A 17,872-nucleotide genomic window follows, 5' to 3' on the forward strand; every position below is an offset into this window, starting at 1 on the left:
AAAGACATATAGTGACTCGGAAATGTTTCAGGCACGCCCAAATGATTAAGTTCATAGATTAAAAAGAGGTAACCGCAAAGGTGCCTCATACATCTTTATATGGTATAAAATGAAGTCTGCAAGGGATTTTAATGGATTTTTTAGAAATAGATAGAGTGATTCAAGAGTAAGGATTATATGTATTATATAATACATGTACACCCATGCGAAGCTGAAGCAGGTAGCTAGTAAATAAATAAAATAAAAATTGACTGTGTTCTTTTTTATGAATTTGACATTAAATATTAAATTACATATTTTCCGCGTAAAGCATTTTACATATAATTGAACAACATATTTTGATATTAAACTAAATTAATTAATGACTAATTAAATAGTTATTTGACATTAAACATTAAGTTATTTATTAATTAAATAAATCAAGAAACTTAACCTTTATTAATATTCAGGTTTTATAAAAAAATATATGATTTTAATAACAATTAACTAGTTAACCGCGACTTCGCTCGTATCTACGTATGTCACGGAACTCTTATAACAAATGTATGCATTGTACATTTATATGTACAAGAAATTCTCTTTGTAATAGCACAGATAACATAATATTATATAGTAATAGTAAATATCGTTTCAATATCATATGCATGGTTTAATGGAAAGGTAGAAACAGATAAACTAAAACTGCGACTATGCTTTATACAATTTGTAGATTATTTATATAGTAATGGATAAAAATATTTTTATATAAACGAGATTTTCGGTCATCGGTTTAGTTGACCAATGACCAAGACGTTTGTCTTGGCTGTCGATCAAATAAACTCAATACTCAGTATTGAGTTTATTTGATTAAATATTATTTCTTTTTACAATATGCTATGGTGCTTTACTTTATCTAGACACTTTCTATAGTTATGTACATAATTTTCACTATTATATTTCGTGAATTGTACATTAACTTCATATAATTACATAAAAAGTTTTATTTAATAGCAAGTAGGTACGTCATGGTTCAAAAATAGCCCATCTATTATTTCATTTTATCATCTTGGCCAACCGGTATGTAATACAAGTAGCAGCCCTCATATTATCGCTGCCTGCCCACACAGAGCACTCCATTCATTTGTTTTATGTCAGTATACAAAAAAAAAACACTATTCAAAATAGCTGATAAATATTTTTTGTTTGAGTTTACATTTTTAATTCTATAGTGACGGTGATATGAGTATAATTTGAGTAATAGACGTCTATTAAAGCTTTATTGCATGAAAAAAACATTTTTAATCATGACAAAATTAATTGAATCGACTCAAATATACAGTAAAAATAAAGACTAAAATCCTTTATTGTACCTGCTAGCATATTCCATTTAATAATTCGGTGTGTATTACTAAATTTGCTGATGATAACAAAATTTGCGCTATCTCTCTGAATAAATTTTAAATAACTAATTAAATTTATTTATTTATGTGAATTGTCACAAAAAATCAGTAAAAATATAAGTATTTATTTAATGATATAAAATGTAATTCTCAACACTGATTAAGAAATAGAAATAGAATTCATTTTATTTAAATAAACTTAATATAAGCGATTTTGAATAAATATTTTTTGATACTACCACTCGAAACGTAGGCTCGGAACATAGACACTTATTCATTATCATCCTGATTAGAAGCTCTGCTTAGCTTGGGACTAGACCACGCTATTCACACAGCGTCGTCTAGTCCCAAGTGAAATCCCAGTTTTTCAGGCTTATTATTATGACTTAACCTTAAAAAAGCATATATTAAAATAATTACTTAGAAGCACAATCATAGCATGCTCATATATAAACTTGACGAATTTAAGCATGCATAACATGCAGCAAGGATACACTTAGCATGCCGATTATGCCACAACGTTATCTCCAGATTTCACTTAGATCTGTGTTTATTGCACATTTTCGGCACTTTCTATATTCGTAACAAAATAGAATCGCAACTAGTTTGACAAGAGTGTTATCCATTTAAGGAAATAGTGAAAAAGTTGTTACTCGTTGAATGTGGAATGAACTCCGGGTGATAAATAGTGACATAATATTTTCTCTGCATTTTTTTAAACATACTTTTATCTAATATATAAAATTCTTGTGTCGCGGTGATTGTTACCAAACTCCTCCGAAACGGCGTTACCGATATTTATGAAAGTTTATCTGCATATCAGGTAGGTCTGAGAATCGGTCAACATCTGTTTTTCATACCCCATGATAAGGGTGACCCACCCTTATTTTTTCCTTTACTTTTGTCAACATTTTTTATTTTTATCTTCTTATGATTAGCATTTGAACGCAAAATTTTCATGCTTCTACCATCAACCCTTATTTTTTAATAGCTATATTAATTTATATGGCAAAACAACTTTTGCAGGGACAGATCTTTTATATAATTTTAATGTGTCTATTTATTTTATTTTAATTCGTTTCTGTCCTTATAATTGTAAATATATCTCGTAAGAAAGACATGGTACATTGAATAAAAAAAAAATATTCTGTTCACTGTACCTACAGCGAATGAAATGTGAATACAAATATCTGTACCGTGCGAAGATCGAACCCGCGACCCATTGGAAGTAAAGCGGTATGCTAAACCGCTAAACCACCGAGGTCGTAGAAAATGTAAGTGTATGAAGACGAGACAAGTGCTGTATTTTCTTAACGGGCGTCGATCAAACAAAACTAGAGCGGACAGACAGACTTAACTGTTATATAACAACAAAAAGAATAGTTGCACGGTACCCTTGAACCACATAATATGAGTGTTTCGCTTCTCTAAACAATTACATATTTCGCCATGCTGTCTCACTCATTCTATGTAATGAAGAATGGCATCATTGTGTAATGATAATTTAATTTTAACTTTTTCTATTATATACTACAATTTGTGTAGCTATTTAATAAAGGACTCTTTTTCTTATGTATCTGGAATGCCAAAAGAACTATCCAACCAGTTGTTGAAATTAGATAAAAGTCTCTTATCATGAAGGTGGCATCATTGTGTAATGATAATTTAATTTTAACTTTTTCTATTATATACTACAATTTGTGTAGCTATTTAATAAAGGACTCTTTTTCTTATGTATCTGGAATGCCAAATGAACTATCCAACCAGTTGTTGAAATTAGATAAAAGTCTCTTATCATTCAAATCAAATCGAATCAAATTAGATTATTTGTTACTGTAATATAATGTCCCATTATGTTTTGCCTCATTAGGCCTGCAAAATATATAAATATTATATGATATATTATTTAATTATTAAAACAATTGTCATCTGAGTTGTTATAAATGTATATTATTATTATTACATTATTATTCACTTTCAACCTTACCCATGCGGGATCTTCTGTTTTTTAAATGGAATAGAAGATAACCTATTTTCTTCTTCGTGGTTTAAAATGCCATCCAATTTCATTAGTCTAGAGACTACAGCATGGGGATTTTCAATAAGGTTTCTTAAGGGGCGGCAACGCGCTCTTGACACTCCTGATGTTTCAGGTGTCCGTAGGTTACGGTAACTGTTTACCATTAAATGGGCTGTATGCTAGTGTGCCACCATTGTAGTATAAAAAATAACAAGCTAACAGACAGACAGACAGTATCTCTCAAGCGTTCAAACCGAGTAATAAAGTTATTTTTCATATCAATTTTATTATAGGTATTATAGCTCCCCTAGCTTGTTATTTTACTGCCTATAGTTCTCCGCTTTCAAATAGGAACATAGAATGAGATGAAGCAGAGTTACCCACGCCAATGACTTTGTTCAAAGTCCTGGTAATGACATAGGAAAATCGTTCTGTTTGAGAAAATAAACAAATGGGTAACGTTTAATAAAATTTAAATACCATTCAAAATTATTTTTGTATGACATCATTGTTATGTTTCGAATACGAATATATTGCGAATTACGTTCTGCATTTTTTATTGATAAGTACTTTCAGCGAAGTAAGAAAAGTACATAGGAAAGATAGGGACTGCATATTTTTATTATAGTTATGTAATTTCGGCGAATAAAGAAAAGGGACATGGAATGGATAATAGAGAACAATTTAGAGGGAAAAAAGTGGTACATGAGCAAGGCTTTATCGCCAAAGTTAAGCATATACTCTATGGTTAATATAACAACATTACCCGTGGATTGCATCCAATATTTGATAATGTAATACCCTTTACAATAGACAATTACAATGCAAGGAACAAGATTATTATCAAATCATTCGAAAAAATCGGAAGTACTGAGTAAGTGGTTGCGTTGTCGTTACGAGATGTGACGCAATGTGGAAATGTTAAATCTTTTTTGTTCGTTACTATTAATTGACTTTCTCGTTATAATATATGGTTTCTACTATTATATATACCTAAGTAGTTCTGATCATCGCTCGGTAAACATTTGCGAGTTAAGTACAAATTCGATTTGAAATTGTGATAGGTGTAATCTTTTGCAGTTTTCACGTATTTTATGCTGCGATGGTAGATGGTATTATATCATATTTTTGTTATCCAACTATGTATACAATATATTAGTTATTGCAGTACAAAAACAATTGCTCTATGTAAGTTGAGACTCATTTATTACTGAAATTACTTGCATACTTAAGTTTAGTAGTTTATATTCACACAAAATCTTAACAACATATTGTTTAAAGTACAAAAGACATCTGTTTAAAAGTACAAAACACAAAGTTTGTTCATTCTTCAAATAATGTTTCAAAAATGTTTATGTTAAGTATATTTGATTAAAGATTATTTCTATTTAGAAGAGACATACATTTCCGTTCCTTTTCGTCCAACAATTCCATTCTAAACTTCCTTCCATTACATAATATGAGAAGAAACAATGTTCCCACTGTACTCACTGAGTATTCAATTCTACGAGTGATTCAGATTAACGTCCGCGCTACTTTCCATTACGTGCTCTGCGTACAAGTGAAGCGGTTAGATTCATCTGACCTATGACTTGGATGTTATACGATTATCTCTTTACGTAACAATAAAACAAAGATATAAGACATAGTAAACATTTATAAAAATGACGGAAACGTTATTTTGATAACTTTATTTTATTATAAAGTATTCTCTGACTTGTTATCATTGATTGTATTTTGTATTAATTTAATTAGATCTATCAGTGTACCAATTTTCATTGAAATCTTTACAGCACCTCAAGGAATTGTTTTTGGCTTATTATGATATGGGTATGCTCACGATTAGGGTATTCGATTACGGGATTCCAGTACAAATCAAATCAAAACATATTTATACATGTAGGTCTGTTACAGACTCTTATAATATGTCAAATCTTCCGTCAGTTCGGAATGCTTTGAGATGAGAAAAACTGACAAGAAACTCAGCTCATATTTTTTCCAAATATGGTTGTACATGTTTACAATAATAAAGATTGATATTTAAATTCAAATTTGAGAGAATGCAGTGACCATGCATATGATATAACAATTTTGTCAAAAGCTATAAAAATACGGTATATTCGGGTTACGAACTGATTAGACAATCAGTGTTCGTAATCCGAACAGACAAGTCCCCATAAGTAGCACTCGCACAGGATGATAAGATGAAGATATAGTCAGGCCTGTCAGCAAGTCGTGGCGGCTTCGGCAGGAAATAACCACAACGCTTTTTAGGGACATGGACATAGCTTGTGACTAGATGGCGCTATGAAAAATAATGTTATTATTATTAAAGTTATATAAAGTATACTATAACTCTTTTAAAATCATTAAGTTTAGACTGGTACTCTAAATATACTTGATCAATCAGCTGATCATCTTCAAAACAATGAAGGTTCTCAATTGAGTTAGGCCATCGTCAATCTGTGTCAGATCAATATGGTGCAAGGTCAGAGCAATGATAGTTGATGAGGAGGTGTTGACTAGTCACAATTGACACATTGACAATTCGCAGAGGCCTGTTACTTTGATATACAAGTGATTATGAGCACAATGATCACTAATACTCGACATTACATGATTTCGTGTCAAGATCTTCATTTAGAAGGTTGTTATCTGTCGACCTTGGTGTAGCGGATTAACACACTGCTTCAATTTCCGATGGTCGAGTTCACAAGTTCGAGTCTGGGATAATCCCAATATTTGTAAATATGACTTTACATCTGGATGTATGACATATATGTACGTTATGAATGCGTTAAAAATTTTATTCTATGAATAGTTTAGCACCCATAATGCAAGATTGCTTTAGTTTGGGACTAGATTGCATTGTGATATATATTAAGTTTTTATATTTTTTTCTTTATATTTTACACCTACCAATATTTTAATTAAATACTATTTGTATATATGTATGTATATTTTTTTATATATTTTTTCTTTCCATTATATATATAGTACATTATATATATATATATTATAGTATAAGAGATTTCTATTATATAGCGATAATGACGACAATAAAGTTCACAAATTCTATTATAATTCTGAACTATTCTATAATACTGTTCACAACTGGTCTTTCCAGCTTCGTCGAACGATATGGGGATTGGTGTGGGTCACTCCTAGCATTCGAAAGGAGTTATGAAGCGGCTGAAAGCCAACTCATACCTGACAGATATCAATTTTTATGTTATTGTGTATGAGACATTGCTTGAATATTGATTTCATGCTATTTTTAGGGTGGTCTCTTGTGGATCACAAATTTAGAGTTCAAACTATGTCACCAGTAAATTCTCACATAAGTGTTACCACTATACAAATTAAGCCTGATGCTAAACTTGATGTTAAGTAACACAGTTACAGTGTGAATGAATGGTTATAAATCCTACTATTCATTAGATGTAGCAACATTTAACATCTTAATGCATTTTGTCCTGCAATAAATATAGAGAATCTAAGTAGCTTGGTACTTATTTCGAAATGGATTTGAATAAAATAAGATTGGTAAATGCTAGATAAACTGTTACCACTAGAGATGTGTCAACGCGAGTTAACCCGAGATAACTCGAGTTACCTGAATTTCAACTCAAGTTAACTCGAGTCATGTTTCTTAAGAGTTATCACATCACTAGTTCCCATCTTAATAAATTTAAATAAAATACGATTGGTAATTGCGAGATTAACTGTCGCCTATTTCAGCCGACTGACAGCTTGCTTTGCAAACAGTGCGAAATCGAAATAGAAATATTCTTTACTCAAATAAACTTCGTAAGCACTTTTGTATAGTCCTATTTTTTTTTTCTACCACTCATTCGGAACGCAGATTAGTTACAAGAAGAATGAGCAAGAAACTTACGTGTTCCCTTTTAAGGAAATTTCGATTTATATATATACACCATTGACAAGAAGGAGGTATGCAATCAACTATCAATAGACACCACTACGCACTCATTCTTTATGCAGTCAGATAATAGTGTCAGGGTGGGTGGGTAATGGTGAGTGGTAAATGCTTAATGATAGTAAAATTGGGTGTATGGAAACAAAATATCTTAGTCCGCATCTGGCACTGAGTCCAATGATGTTCGAAAGTACGACCGACGAGGTTGGAGGCTGTTTGGGTCCCCCTGAATTCTACACATCTGTGATGAAGTTCTGTTCTGTATTATGACTTGAAAGTCTAGACGACTTCATGATATCATGGCATTCGCGCGACTACAGAGATCTCTAATGCGTTACAGATCTGAGAGAGCCACAACAATATCCTAAACCCATTACATTATTTATGACGTACTAAATATTACTAATATTGTTTACATAAAATATGCATTAATAACAATTATGGTATTTTATTTACAGTTAATATGGACGAGTGCCCGTGGTGGAGACGGATACAGCTGCCCATACGGACAGAATTGTGGATTTGAACCTGCACCACCAGGGCGGGCCCCCGCGTGCGCGCAACCAGGACTCACATACTGCTTATATCCTGACCCGTATCCAGAGTAAGTTATACTTATTTTTTTATATTTACATAGGACAAAACAAAGTCGTCCGTCAAAATTGTACGCTTAGACTTTTGAATTACACAACTGATTTTAATGCGACTTACAACAAAAGATAGAGTCATTCAAGAGAAAAGTGTATATCAAAATAAAAAATATATTTATTCATGTTTATTACAGTCTCTTATGATATATCAAATCTACCATCAGTACAAGAATCTAAGCTTGTATTCTTTTCAAATAAGCTTACCTGTATATATTTGATGAAACCTATGTTCTTGTATATGTATAATATATGCGCATTATGATATAGAAAAGCCGAGTAATACACCCGTGTAAAGCTGTAATATTATAAATACAAAAGTGTGTTACGGATACGAAATATAAAAGTGTGTCCTTCAAAACGAATGATGAAATTTCACATGAAGTTTTTATCTCGAGTAAATATAATCTTGGCTAGCTTACTATGTTTATTCCGCGTAATTTCCAATCATCCTGTATTTTGCAATAATAATAATAACAATTATATCTCAGGACAATTCACACAGCGCCATCTAGTCCCAATCTAAACCGAGATTGTGTTGTGGGTACTAGACAACTGATATAAATGCATAGATATACTTTTTTATAAATAGGTATATTCATAATATACACAACTAATACCCTGATTAATACAAACAATAATAACTGATTGATATAAACAATAATACTCATGAATACAAATGTGCCGTACCGTGCGAGGAATCTAACCCGCGACCCTCGGAAGTAAAGCGGGGTGCTAAACCGTATATATGTAATATATAAATTTGTGTATTTGAAATTGTCTTTAACCAATCGACTTTTCCTACTACTGGGCTGCAAAGTTAGGTTTCCTGAAACCTAATTTATAGAAAACCTCTAAAGATCGTCCACAGAACTAGCATCGTCGGTTTTACCGGACATATCCTGTAATTTCACTGTCTTATCTCAATTTTCGAACTGGATTACTTGCAATGCAAACTGCTTAGCATGTTTGTCTACTTTGAAACACTTAAAGCTCGTACGAGGATATAAAAATCTGATAAAATCTCGTAGGTACTCTCTCCACATCTCTCTAACCTCATACTGGATAATTTATATCGTATTATTGTCGTAGGTTAAAAAGTAGTATAAACATGTATAAATGTCTCCTTCAGTCCTGAAGGGCGCCAAGGATTCTTCTATGATTGTATTTGTAGTCTACTTTAGCAATATCTAGATGTATACCAATTCTTAATATTTATTTTTTTACTTTTTTTTTCTCACTACTCTAAGGCTGTTGGCCACAGCTGGCCTTTACTGTTTCACCGAACGATAGGGGGCGAGTGCAGATGGCACTCCAAACCCGCGGAAGGACTTATGGAACGGCTGAAGTTCAACTTCCGCCTGACGGATACGACTTTAGTCTGAGGGCACCGCTAGGAATTGGAACCTGGGCTCAGGCCGTCGTAATTTCGATCCCCGTTTGAAGTGAATGGGGGACCGATCGGAGAGGTTTTTTTAACACGTGCAATTTCATATATATTTCAGGCACGTGATCCGGCAACTAATAGAAGCAGGACAATACGACATCCGCACTCTTCTATCAGATGAGAGTCGTGATGATTTCAACTCCAATAAAAAAGTTGATTATCCATATGGCTACGGACCGAATTCGCTCCCTCATGTGGACCAGATCTCATTGGTCAACGATGGAATATTCCAGAAGAATTTCAACACTAAATACCATACAAGATTTAATCACGGTAAAGACATCTAATTTACTATTTAATAATAATAAGAATAATCTCAGGACAATTTACACAGCACCATCTAGACTCAAGTAAAGCTAGCTGAAGCATGTGTAACGGGTGCTAGATAATTGATGCAAATAAATCGATTTTTTTTATAAAAACATACATACATACATAGAACACACTCAGACCGACACAAACAATTATAGTAATGAATAATAAAAAATGTTTCTGCCGTTCGAGAGTCCAACCCGCGACCGTCGGAAGTAAGGCCTTTGTTAAACCGCTAGACTACCGAGGCCATCGGAATATTTGGTTTTCTAGTATGCAATGAGATAATTTTATTAATAAAAAGTAATTAAGAAATTTATTTTGATTATTACGACTATTGAAGTTTTTCTTTAAACTACTGGAATGTTGTATAAACTGTTGATTTGTCCAATTGATGTAATGAAGCAACCGGAAGGCGACGGAAGTACTCCGGATATAACAGATATCCGGCAATTATCTGCATAGTTGACTGGTAGATAATGTCTATAGCTATTAAGTCCGCTATATGTACTTTTAAATTATAAACAATAAAGTCATATAAAGATATAAAATTGAGAAAAATGTGAACAATAATTATCTTTTACCCATAGAGATCCCGTTATCATTTAAAAAGTCAGTGTTTAAATAATTAATACAATAAAATTAATTTACGCAAATTCTCATTTATAATATTTGTAATCAGAATAAGAGCCCTGTAGCACCTGCAGCCTAGTAATGAAAACATTGGTAGGTTATTATAGGGTAGTAAAAACTACCCTGACATTTCAACCACAAAAGGTTGTTTTATATGTCTGCGGAGAGTCAGATAATGTAAAAAGAATATAAAACTGAAGTAATCCTCTGATTGTTTAGAGAAACATTGGTATTTTCATTATACTATAAGATAGTCGGGTCTTAACACAACACGAATCAGTTTGTGACCACGGCTAGTGCAACCTTTATTTACGTTCTAGTTTATGCAATTACTCCTGAAAGTATTTATATTTATAATCTTAGTATGTTTTATGTATTTTTTCAGATATTTTCTCACAGAAAACACCTCTGCAACCACCCTCAGCGGCAGATCCGTCACCATACAACATCAACACTTTCCAATCATCGAACTTCACCAAATTCGGCTTCCATGGTTACCATACCTCTTCGCCAGGTTTCTGGAACCCAGCACGCAACCAGTTCGAGAACAACTACGATAAGAAAGTGTATAGACAGACGGGTATTAACGGCCATTTCGGATATAATCAAAACAATTATAATACACCAAATAATAATGTATACCCGAATTACGACTCGACAGATTGGTTTCGACAGGCTTCTAGCGGTGTTACGCACTATAATCCTAGCGAATGGTGGAAGTAAGTACTTGGTTATTTAATTTGGATTTATGCAAAACTATGGCCCGCCTCGGCTGCACTCGTGCTCACAACTTCATGAGCTTTTTATATTATGTACATATATATATAGTATTCATTATAGTAAGTATTTAAGTACGTATATATTATTCTTCTGTATGCATATTAATATTGACATATTTACCTAAGTGAAGTAAATATCAAAATTGTGCCTTTTCTCATCATTGCCCTTCAACCGCTTTCTGTTTTTGGTAGAGCTTGCAATATCGGCTTAAGGTCTCCAATTGTACGAAAATTTAAAATAGAGCAATAAATATATAATATAGTCTATCTCAATCTGGATTAATGTACCTTGTACTCCTCCATCCGCGCAATTTTCGCTAACTGGAGTACAAAGTTTTTGTTTTACGTATTGATAACATAAATTTCATTTTTGTCCTGTTTCCATACAGATACATATCTCCATCCCGCTCCGACGTGACAGTACAACGTTCCGTGACGTTCCCGACGCGTTCAACCGTCCACCGCTCACGACGGCGACGCAACGCGGAGCTGGTCAGCGAGTCTGCGAAGAGAACTCTCAGCGGCGCCGAAGCACTCAGAATAGCTTTGGGTTTAGCTAGGTATATTGTACAATTCTCATATTTTTTATTATCTTATAAAAGGCTATCTCGAACCTAAGCAAGTTAGGCATTTTTAAATCTTATTTAACAGAAAACGTGATATTCATAATTATTTTTGAAATGTATCAAAATTATGCTAAATCATTGGTTGATAATGTTGCCTAGGGAACGCTTTAGTCTCAGGCGTAATTAAATTTAGTCTTAACGTAACAGAGTGATCCTTGTGACATTGCCGTTGTTTAAGGTTAATTATTTACAAAGATTTATTATATTTTACTTTATTATATTTATATAAACAAAACTGTAGTAACTATGCCTTATTTTTATTAATGCAATTGTGGATTTGGTGTATCTCAAACTAGGTACTGTTGAAACGAAATCCTTAGAAATTCGAATCATTAAAAAAACTTATGTAATTCTCATCCAGAAACATTATATATAAGAAATAGTACATAATTATCCATGAATGCTGATATACTATAAGTTTCAGCTTTCACAAGTTGTAACTTCGTTGAAATGTCCATTACCAACTTACATTAGTGCAGAGACAACAGCAGAGCGCCCCCGGCGACAAGCGGCGAATACACAAGACCTGTGTCGAGTGAGGACCGAATACATCACTCCACGGGCAGCGCTCAACAACAAGGGAAACTGGCGATACGTCGTCAACATGCCTGATAACATGACACAACTGGTGCGGGCAGAGATCTGCACGTAAGCAATATTTTTTTATATTAGAATTCCCGTCCCGTCCATCTCCCGGCCAATTCAAACGGGGATTAACGGTGTCTTCGGACTAAAGTTGTATCCGTCAGGCAGAAGTTGGCTTTCAGCAGTTCCATAACTTCTTCTGCGGGGTTGGAGTACCATCTGTGCTCGCCCCTCGCGTGAATCTGTAAAGGCCAGCTGTGGCCAACAGCATTAGAATAAACCGAAGAAGAAATTGAAAACAAACAAAAACAAAAAAAGAAACAATACAAAACTATTCTATGTGTTTTGCGCCATCTAGCGGCAAATAGTAGTACTATGAACAATTAATTTGTTTGTTTGAATTTTTTATTTTGTTTTAAAATCAATCCAATTTTTTAAAATATTTTTTCAGATCAACAGAATGCAGTGGATTATGCTCGCTACCTTCCGGATACAGTTCTAGGTGCGAGCAAAAGTATATTCAAAAACGTTTGGTAGCGTTAGAAGCAAGCGGACAAAATCTCTATACTGATATATTTTGGATACCCAGTTGTTGCCAATGTACTATTATAGCCAATAACTAGATACGAATAAATATAGTTCAATATGTGATAGAATTCTATGGTATTAAAAGATAATGAAACTACATTTATTTGTGCTATTGTACACTAGATGGCACTATATTTTACAAAAACTGACTACTCGATATTAAAAACATATCTACTGTATTTTGCCAGCATTATCCCCTGTAACACTGCCTTATTAGTTCTAAGATAATACTATTGTCATGAAGTCACACTTTTTCTTCTAATTATTTATTGCATAATTTTCTTTTGTCTAATTTGCAGAGGCTTATGACTCTACAAATTAAATTCTTTCATTTTATTGTCGATATGTAACAGTTAGTTATTGCTGTATTATATTGTTATCTTTAGTCTAAATGCTAAAAAAGTCTAACAATGAAGATCCATACATCCATCAGTACCCATATATACGAACTTTTAACTGACCGGTCCGCTTTTGACAATTCTTTCTTCTTGAAGTGGATACAAACTATACAAAATGGAGACGATTAAGAAGGATTTGAAAGTGAACAATACACGTAATTTTATAAATATTATATTATTATTATAATTTAGAATATGTGGTTTAATTAATACCGAAGTGGGTGCAATTTTCACATTTATAGATATTACATCTACTTAAATATATAATCTTATTCTTAAAAGAAAATGCCGACTATTTGGATGATCTTCAAAATAATACCATTTTATAACAAGAGATGGCGCTACTGTATGTTACGACAGTGGTTCACTAATATATACAATACATTTTATAATTTTATATATCCTAAAATCTTATGCTTAGTCAAAATAAGATTTTATATTCATCATTCAACTTCATAAACTGTACAGTACAAGTGGGATAGTCAAACCAAGAAATTCATACTTAACAAAAATTATAAACACAGCTGGTTCCGCGGTTTCACCCGTATGAAATTTATAGCCTATATGTTATTCTGATGTATAAGCGATATTACAATAAAGTTTCATCGAAATCCTTTTAGTAGTATTTGCGTGAAATAGTAACAGACAACCATACATTTTTTTTTTAAATCCATCCATACTCACTAACATACTTTCGCTTACAACATTAGTAAGATTTTGAGTCTATTTATATATCTGATGAATGAACAAATCCAATTACATTAAGTAGAAAAATCATCATTCTATTCTATTCATTATAGTTTTAGACATTTTATTGTTTACCTATTAAGTGTTTATCTTTTGGATTCTCCACCTTATGCCTACCTTTTAAGGTTTATAGTCCTAATCCCATTGTAAACAGTTTACCTATACCGAGGCTAAGAATTTACAAAGATCTCGTATTTTGGACTAAGATCGCTCACATCGTTCACTCACTCTAGGTATAGGCTATAATAGTACATTTAATAATATAATTTAGACGCTTAAATAGTTTAACACTGCGTAATGTTTTGTAGTACGTATCTCTGATTATCCCAACTGCGATTATAGTCGTGATGGAGTAATATTATTGTTTAATTATTAACATTTGTGGTGACATTTCGTGCTTATTAAATCATTGTTCTTTATTAGAAAATTATCATATAGCCACATTGTTATGCTTGCAACATGAATATGTAAATAATAAACAGATTTCTCCGAAAAAGTTTTTAGACCTTAAAATTTTAATATTAATCTTTCAAATTTTTTAACATACAGTTTGTTATTCAGAGTGCAATGTATTTTATTTTGAAATTAAACGGTCATTGAAATTATATAAAAATATAAATGTATATATTTTTTACTGATCTGACAAATGTCATATTATTAATTGAGTACCGAATAGCCTACCGTTGTAAATTTCATTACACATGGCTATTTAGTAATCATTACGAAATAAAAGAATGTTTTTTGCTACTTAACAAAAAGAAGAAAATGTCCAAAAACAGCAACAGGAAGAGCTGTACGGGCCTAGTTTCTTTGCTTTCGCTATTAACAAAAAAAATAGCGAATATTAAGAAAAACGAAAATGATTTGGTCATTTTCATAACATAGCATAGCAACAAGAATAGCTGCATTGGAATAGTTTCTTTGCCTTCGCTATTAACAAAAAAATATAGCGAGTCATATAATTTCAACAAAATAAGAAGTTTATTCTGTGGTATCAATTCTTTATTTGAGACCTAGAATGCAAATTAGACGAATCAAAAGAATTATTATATGTTTGTCTAACGAGGTTAGAGACACGTTGTCATACATAATAATAATACATTTATGTCACTATTGTATGATTTTATTAAGAAACAGTGATGACACTGTGTCTCCATTAATTTCTTTTTAATTAGGCTAAACGCAATTATCCTAAGGCAGAGTATTATATTTTTACAATTTAATATCGGCATTAAACATTTAACCAAGTATTAATACTAGAATAGTTACAACATTGTAAATATTAGTTACAAGTGGTTATTAGTTATTTAATAATATTTGTAACGGTTATTCCTAATATAATAAATAGAAAAAAAACTATTGTATTCATATATCTTTTTACAGTTATCTTCTTACATAGAGCTTGAACTCTATGGTCATATCGTCATTTCGACAGCGTCGGTGGTCTAGCGGTTTAGCACACCGCTTTACTTCCGATGTTCGCGGGTTCGATTTCTCGCTCGGTGCAAACATTTATATTCATGAGTATGATTGTTCGTATCGATTTGGGTGTTTTCTATGTTTACTATGTAGGTATGTATTGACAAAAATAAGTATCTAAGTATTTATGTTATTTGTCTAGTAACCATAATTATTTTTCAGAGTTATTTATTATACCAATGTACTGTAAATGTAATACTTTGAAGTATATTTGACACTATATTGTCTATGTAAGGATAATTGACCTCGTAACATATTAAAGGGATGTAGTTTTTTTTTTATATTTCATAGCTATGTTCTTACTGTAAGTATATATATACCTAAAAATAATCTGTTGAATAAAACCACTGTACTCGTTTTTATTTTTATTTTTACATAGTATAAAACAAGTCGTTGCTGCTGTTTCTTTGCTTTTAAATTACGCAAAAAAAATTAATATAGTTTTCGGAAATAGAGTGATTCAAGAGGAAGGTTTATATGTACAATACACGCGTGTTATAGTATAGAACAATCCGATACATTCAAAGATTTGATTTTTATAAAATAAAGCTATTTTAAATATTGAATTGAAGAAAACTAATGCTGATATATTATTTTTATCTGACATAAAATTTATAATTTGCAATCTAATTCTCGCTGTGAATACATTTCATTTAAAATTAATGTAGTAAAGGTAATTATTGTCTTTTTTATTTGTGTAATTTACACTATATTTTCTTATAAAAGTAGGTATATAAGATATTAAATGGTAAATGAAAAAAGTCTCATACATATTCATAATTAGATACCAATATATTTCTCCTCAAAATATTATATAAAAATTTGCAATATTTAAATTTACTTAACTTTTAATAATTTCCAATCTATAATCTTACTGTGAGGTACCTACATTTTACCTCAAAATAATGTATTGAAGAAAATTATTGTATTCCTTTGTAATTTTTTATAATTTATATAATAAAGTATGTTCTCAATATAAGTTGATATGTGTATATTAGATTTTAAATAATAAATTATAGACGTCGAATAATCGTTTTATTTTTAACAGTTCTAAGATATATTTTTAGTAAATATTTAATATATTGGTATATATCAGAGGTAGAGGTACAGGTTAGGATAGAGATTTGTACAAAGTCGTTTGCTCGGGTACCTCTGTATCGCCCATTGCAGTCAGCCGTCAAGCAGCTTGATTGTACGCTGTTTCGGATGTAGGGTGAGAAATGGTAGTAAGTTTATAACTTATAGAATAACAACACAGTTATTATAAAGATTAGAGCGAAACAAACGTAAAATTTTTAATGAAGCTTATCACGATACAGTAATGAAAACCACAACGAAATCAGCTTAAGACGTTTAGGAGAACAGTGCGTACAAACACACAGACAAATTAACTGTATTTTTAAGTTCTATTATCCCCAAAAAGGTAAAAATTTCCATGTTACATGCAGAGAGCGATCAGTGTCATCTTTTTTATAATTATACGTATAGGTATATAAATGAGTAAATTACCACGAATATAATTAGAAATTTAATTTTAATTTAAATAAGTGTTTCTGTACACAATTAGGTAAATAATTGATGTAATTTTTAAGAAAAGGTATAAATCTTGGTTAAATTGCGATTTGTCTCGATCGCGCCCTCCGAGACAACATATTTTCATCTTATTGAGTTAACGAGAGAGTGAGAGGGTGAAAATCGCCACATCTGTGAGGGATAGAAAATTCAACCCTTAGGCTCGCACCCTTGGGGTTACTGGGCCTACCTTAACAAATTTTCCCTTAGGCTTGAAACTTGATCTTTTCCGCGTTAACCAATATTTATACTATTATTGTTTTTTTCTTTTAAATAACTAAATTAAAAATATATAATGTAATTAAACATATTCAATTTTTTAATATTCTAAATATATTTCAAATTTACTGATATTTATAAAAATAATAATATCTACTGAAATTTAACGACTTAAAGAAAACTTAAATTAACTGCTATCTAATTATACCTGACAGTTTATTAATAACATAGTTCTTTCTCAGAACAATTATACCTAATAAAAATAACAGTAACAAATGTTTAATAGTACATCACTATTTAATAAATAAAAAAAATCCATTTTGTCAATTGAAAGTGTCGTCAATAAAAAGGAGAGAGCACTTACGGCGAAGCGTCGAAACTCGCGCCTTTAAAAATAAAAATTGAGGCAAAAGTCGCTCGACACGCGTAAAAGTAAAAGAGGAAACAGGGAAAAAATCAATGCTTGCGTTTTATGTTCTGTGCGTGTGACAGATCGGTTGT

General features: G+C 31.7%; 1 protein-coding gene across 2 annotated transcripts in view; it reads left to right on the forward strand.

Moving 5' to 3' along the window:
- LOC131847019 (protein spaetzle 5) overlaps positions 1–13,706 on the forward strand; it is a 41,156-nt gene extending 27,450 nt beyond the window's left edge. Inside the window, exons 3-8 of one of the 2 annotated variants that reach the window (XM_059196457.1) lie at positions 7,798–7,943; positions 9,492–9,706; positions 10,764–11,097; positions 11,547–11,717; positions 12,258–12,431; positions 12,820–13,706. In XM_059196457.1, the coding sequence (XP_059052440.1) occupies positions 7,798–7,943; positions 9,492–9,706; positions 10,764–11,097; positions 11,547–11,717; positions 12,258–12,431; positions 12,820–12,991 (1,212 nt within the window). In that variant the 3' untranslated portion in view covers positions 12,992–13,706. The remainder of the gene's footprint in view (positions 1–7,797; positions 7,944–9,491; positions 9,707–10,763; positions 11,098–11,546; positions 11,718–12,257; positions 12,432–12,819) is intronic. The other variant, XM_059196458.1, reaches the window with a different exon arrangement.
- Positions 13,707–17,872: the final 4,166 nt, after the last annotated feature.

This window comes from Achroia grisella, unplaced genomic scaffold, assembly GCF_030625045.1.
Source record: "Achroia grisella isolate CSIRO2021 unplaced genomic scaffold, CSIRO_AGI_Agris_v1 utg515, whole genome shotgun sequence".
NCBI classification, from domain to species: domain Eukaryota; kingdom Metazoa; phylum Arthropoda; class Insecta; order Lepidoptera; family Pyralidae; genus Achroia; species Achroia grisella.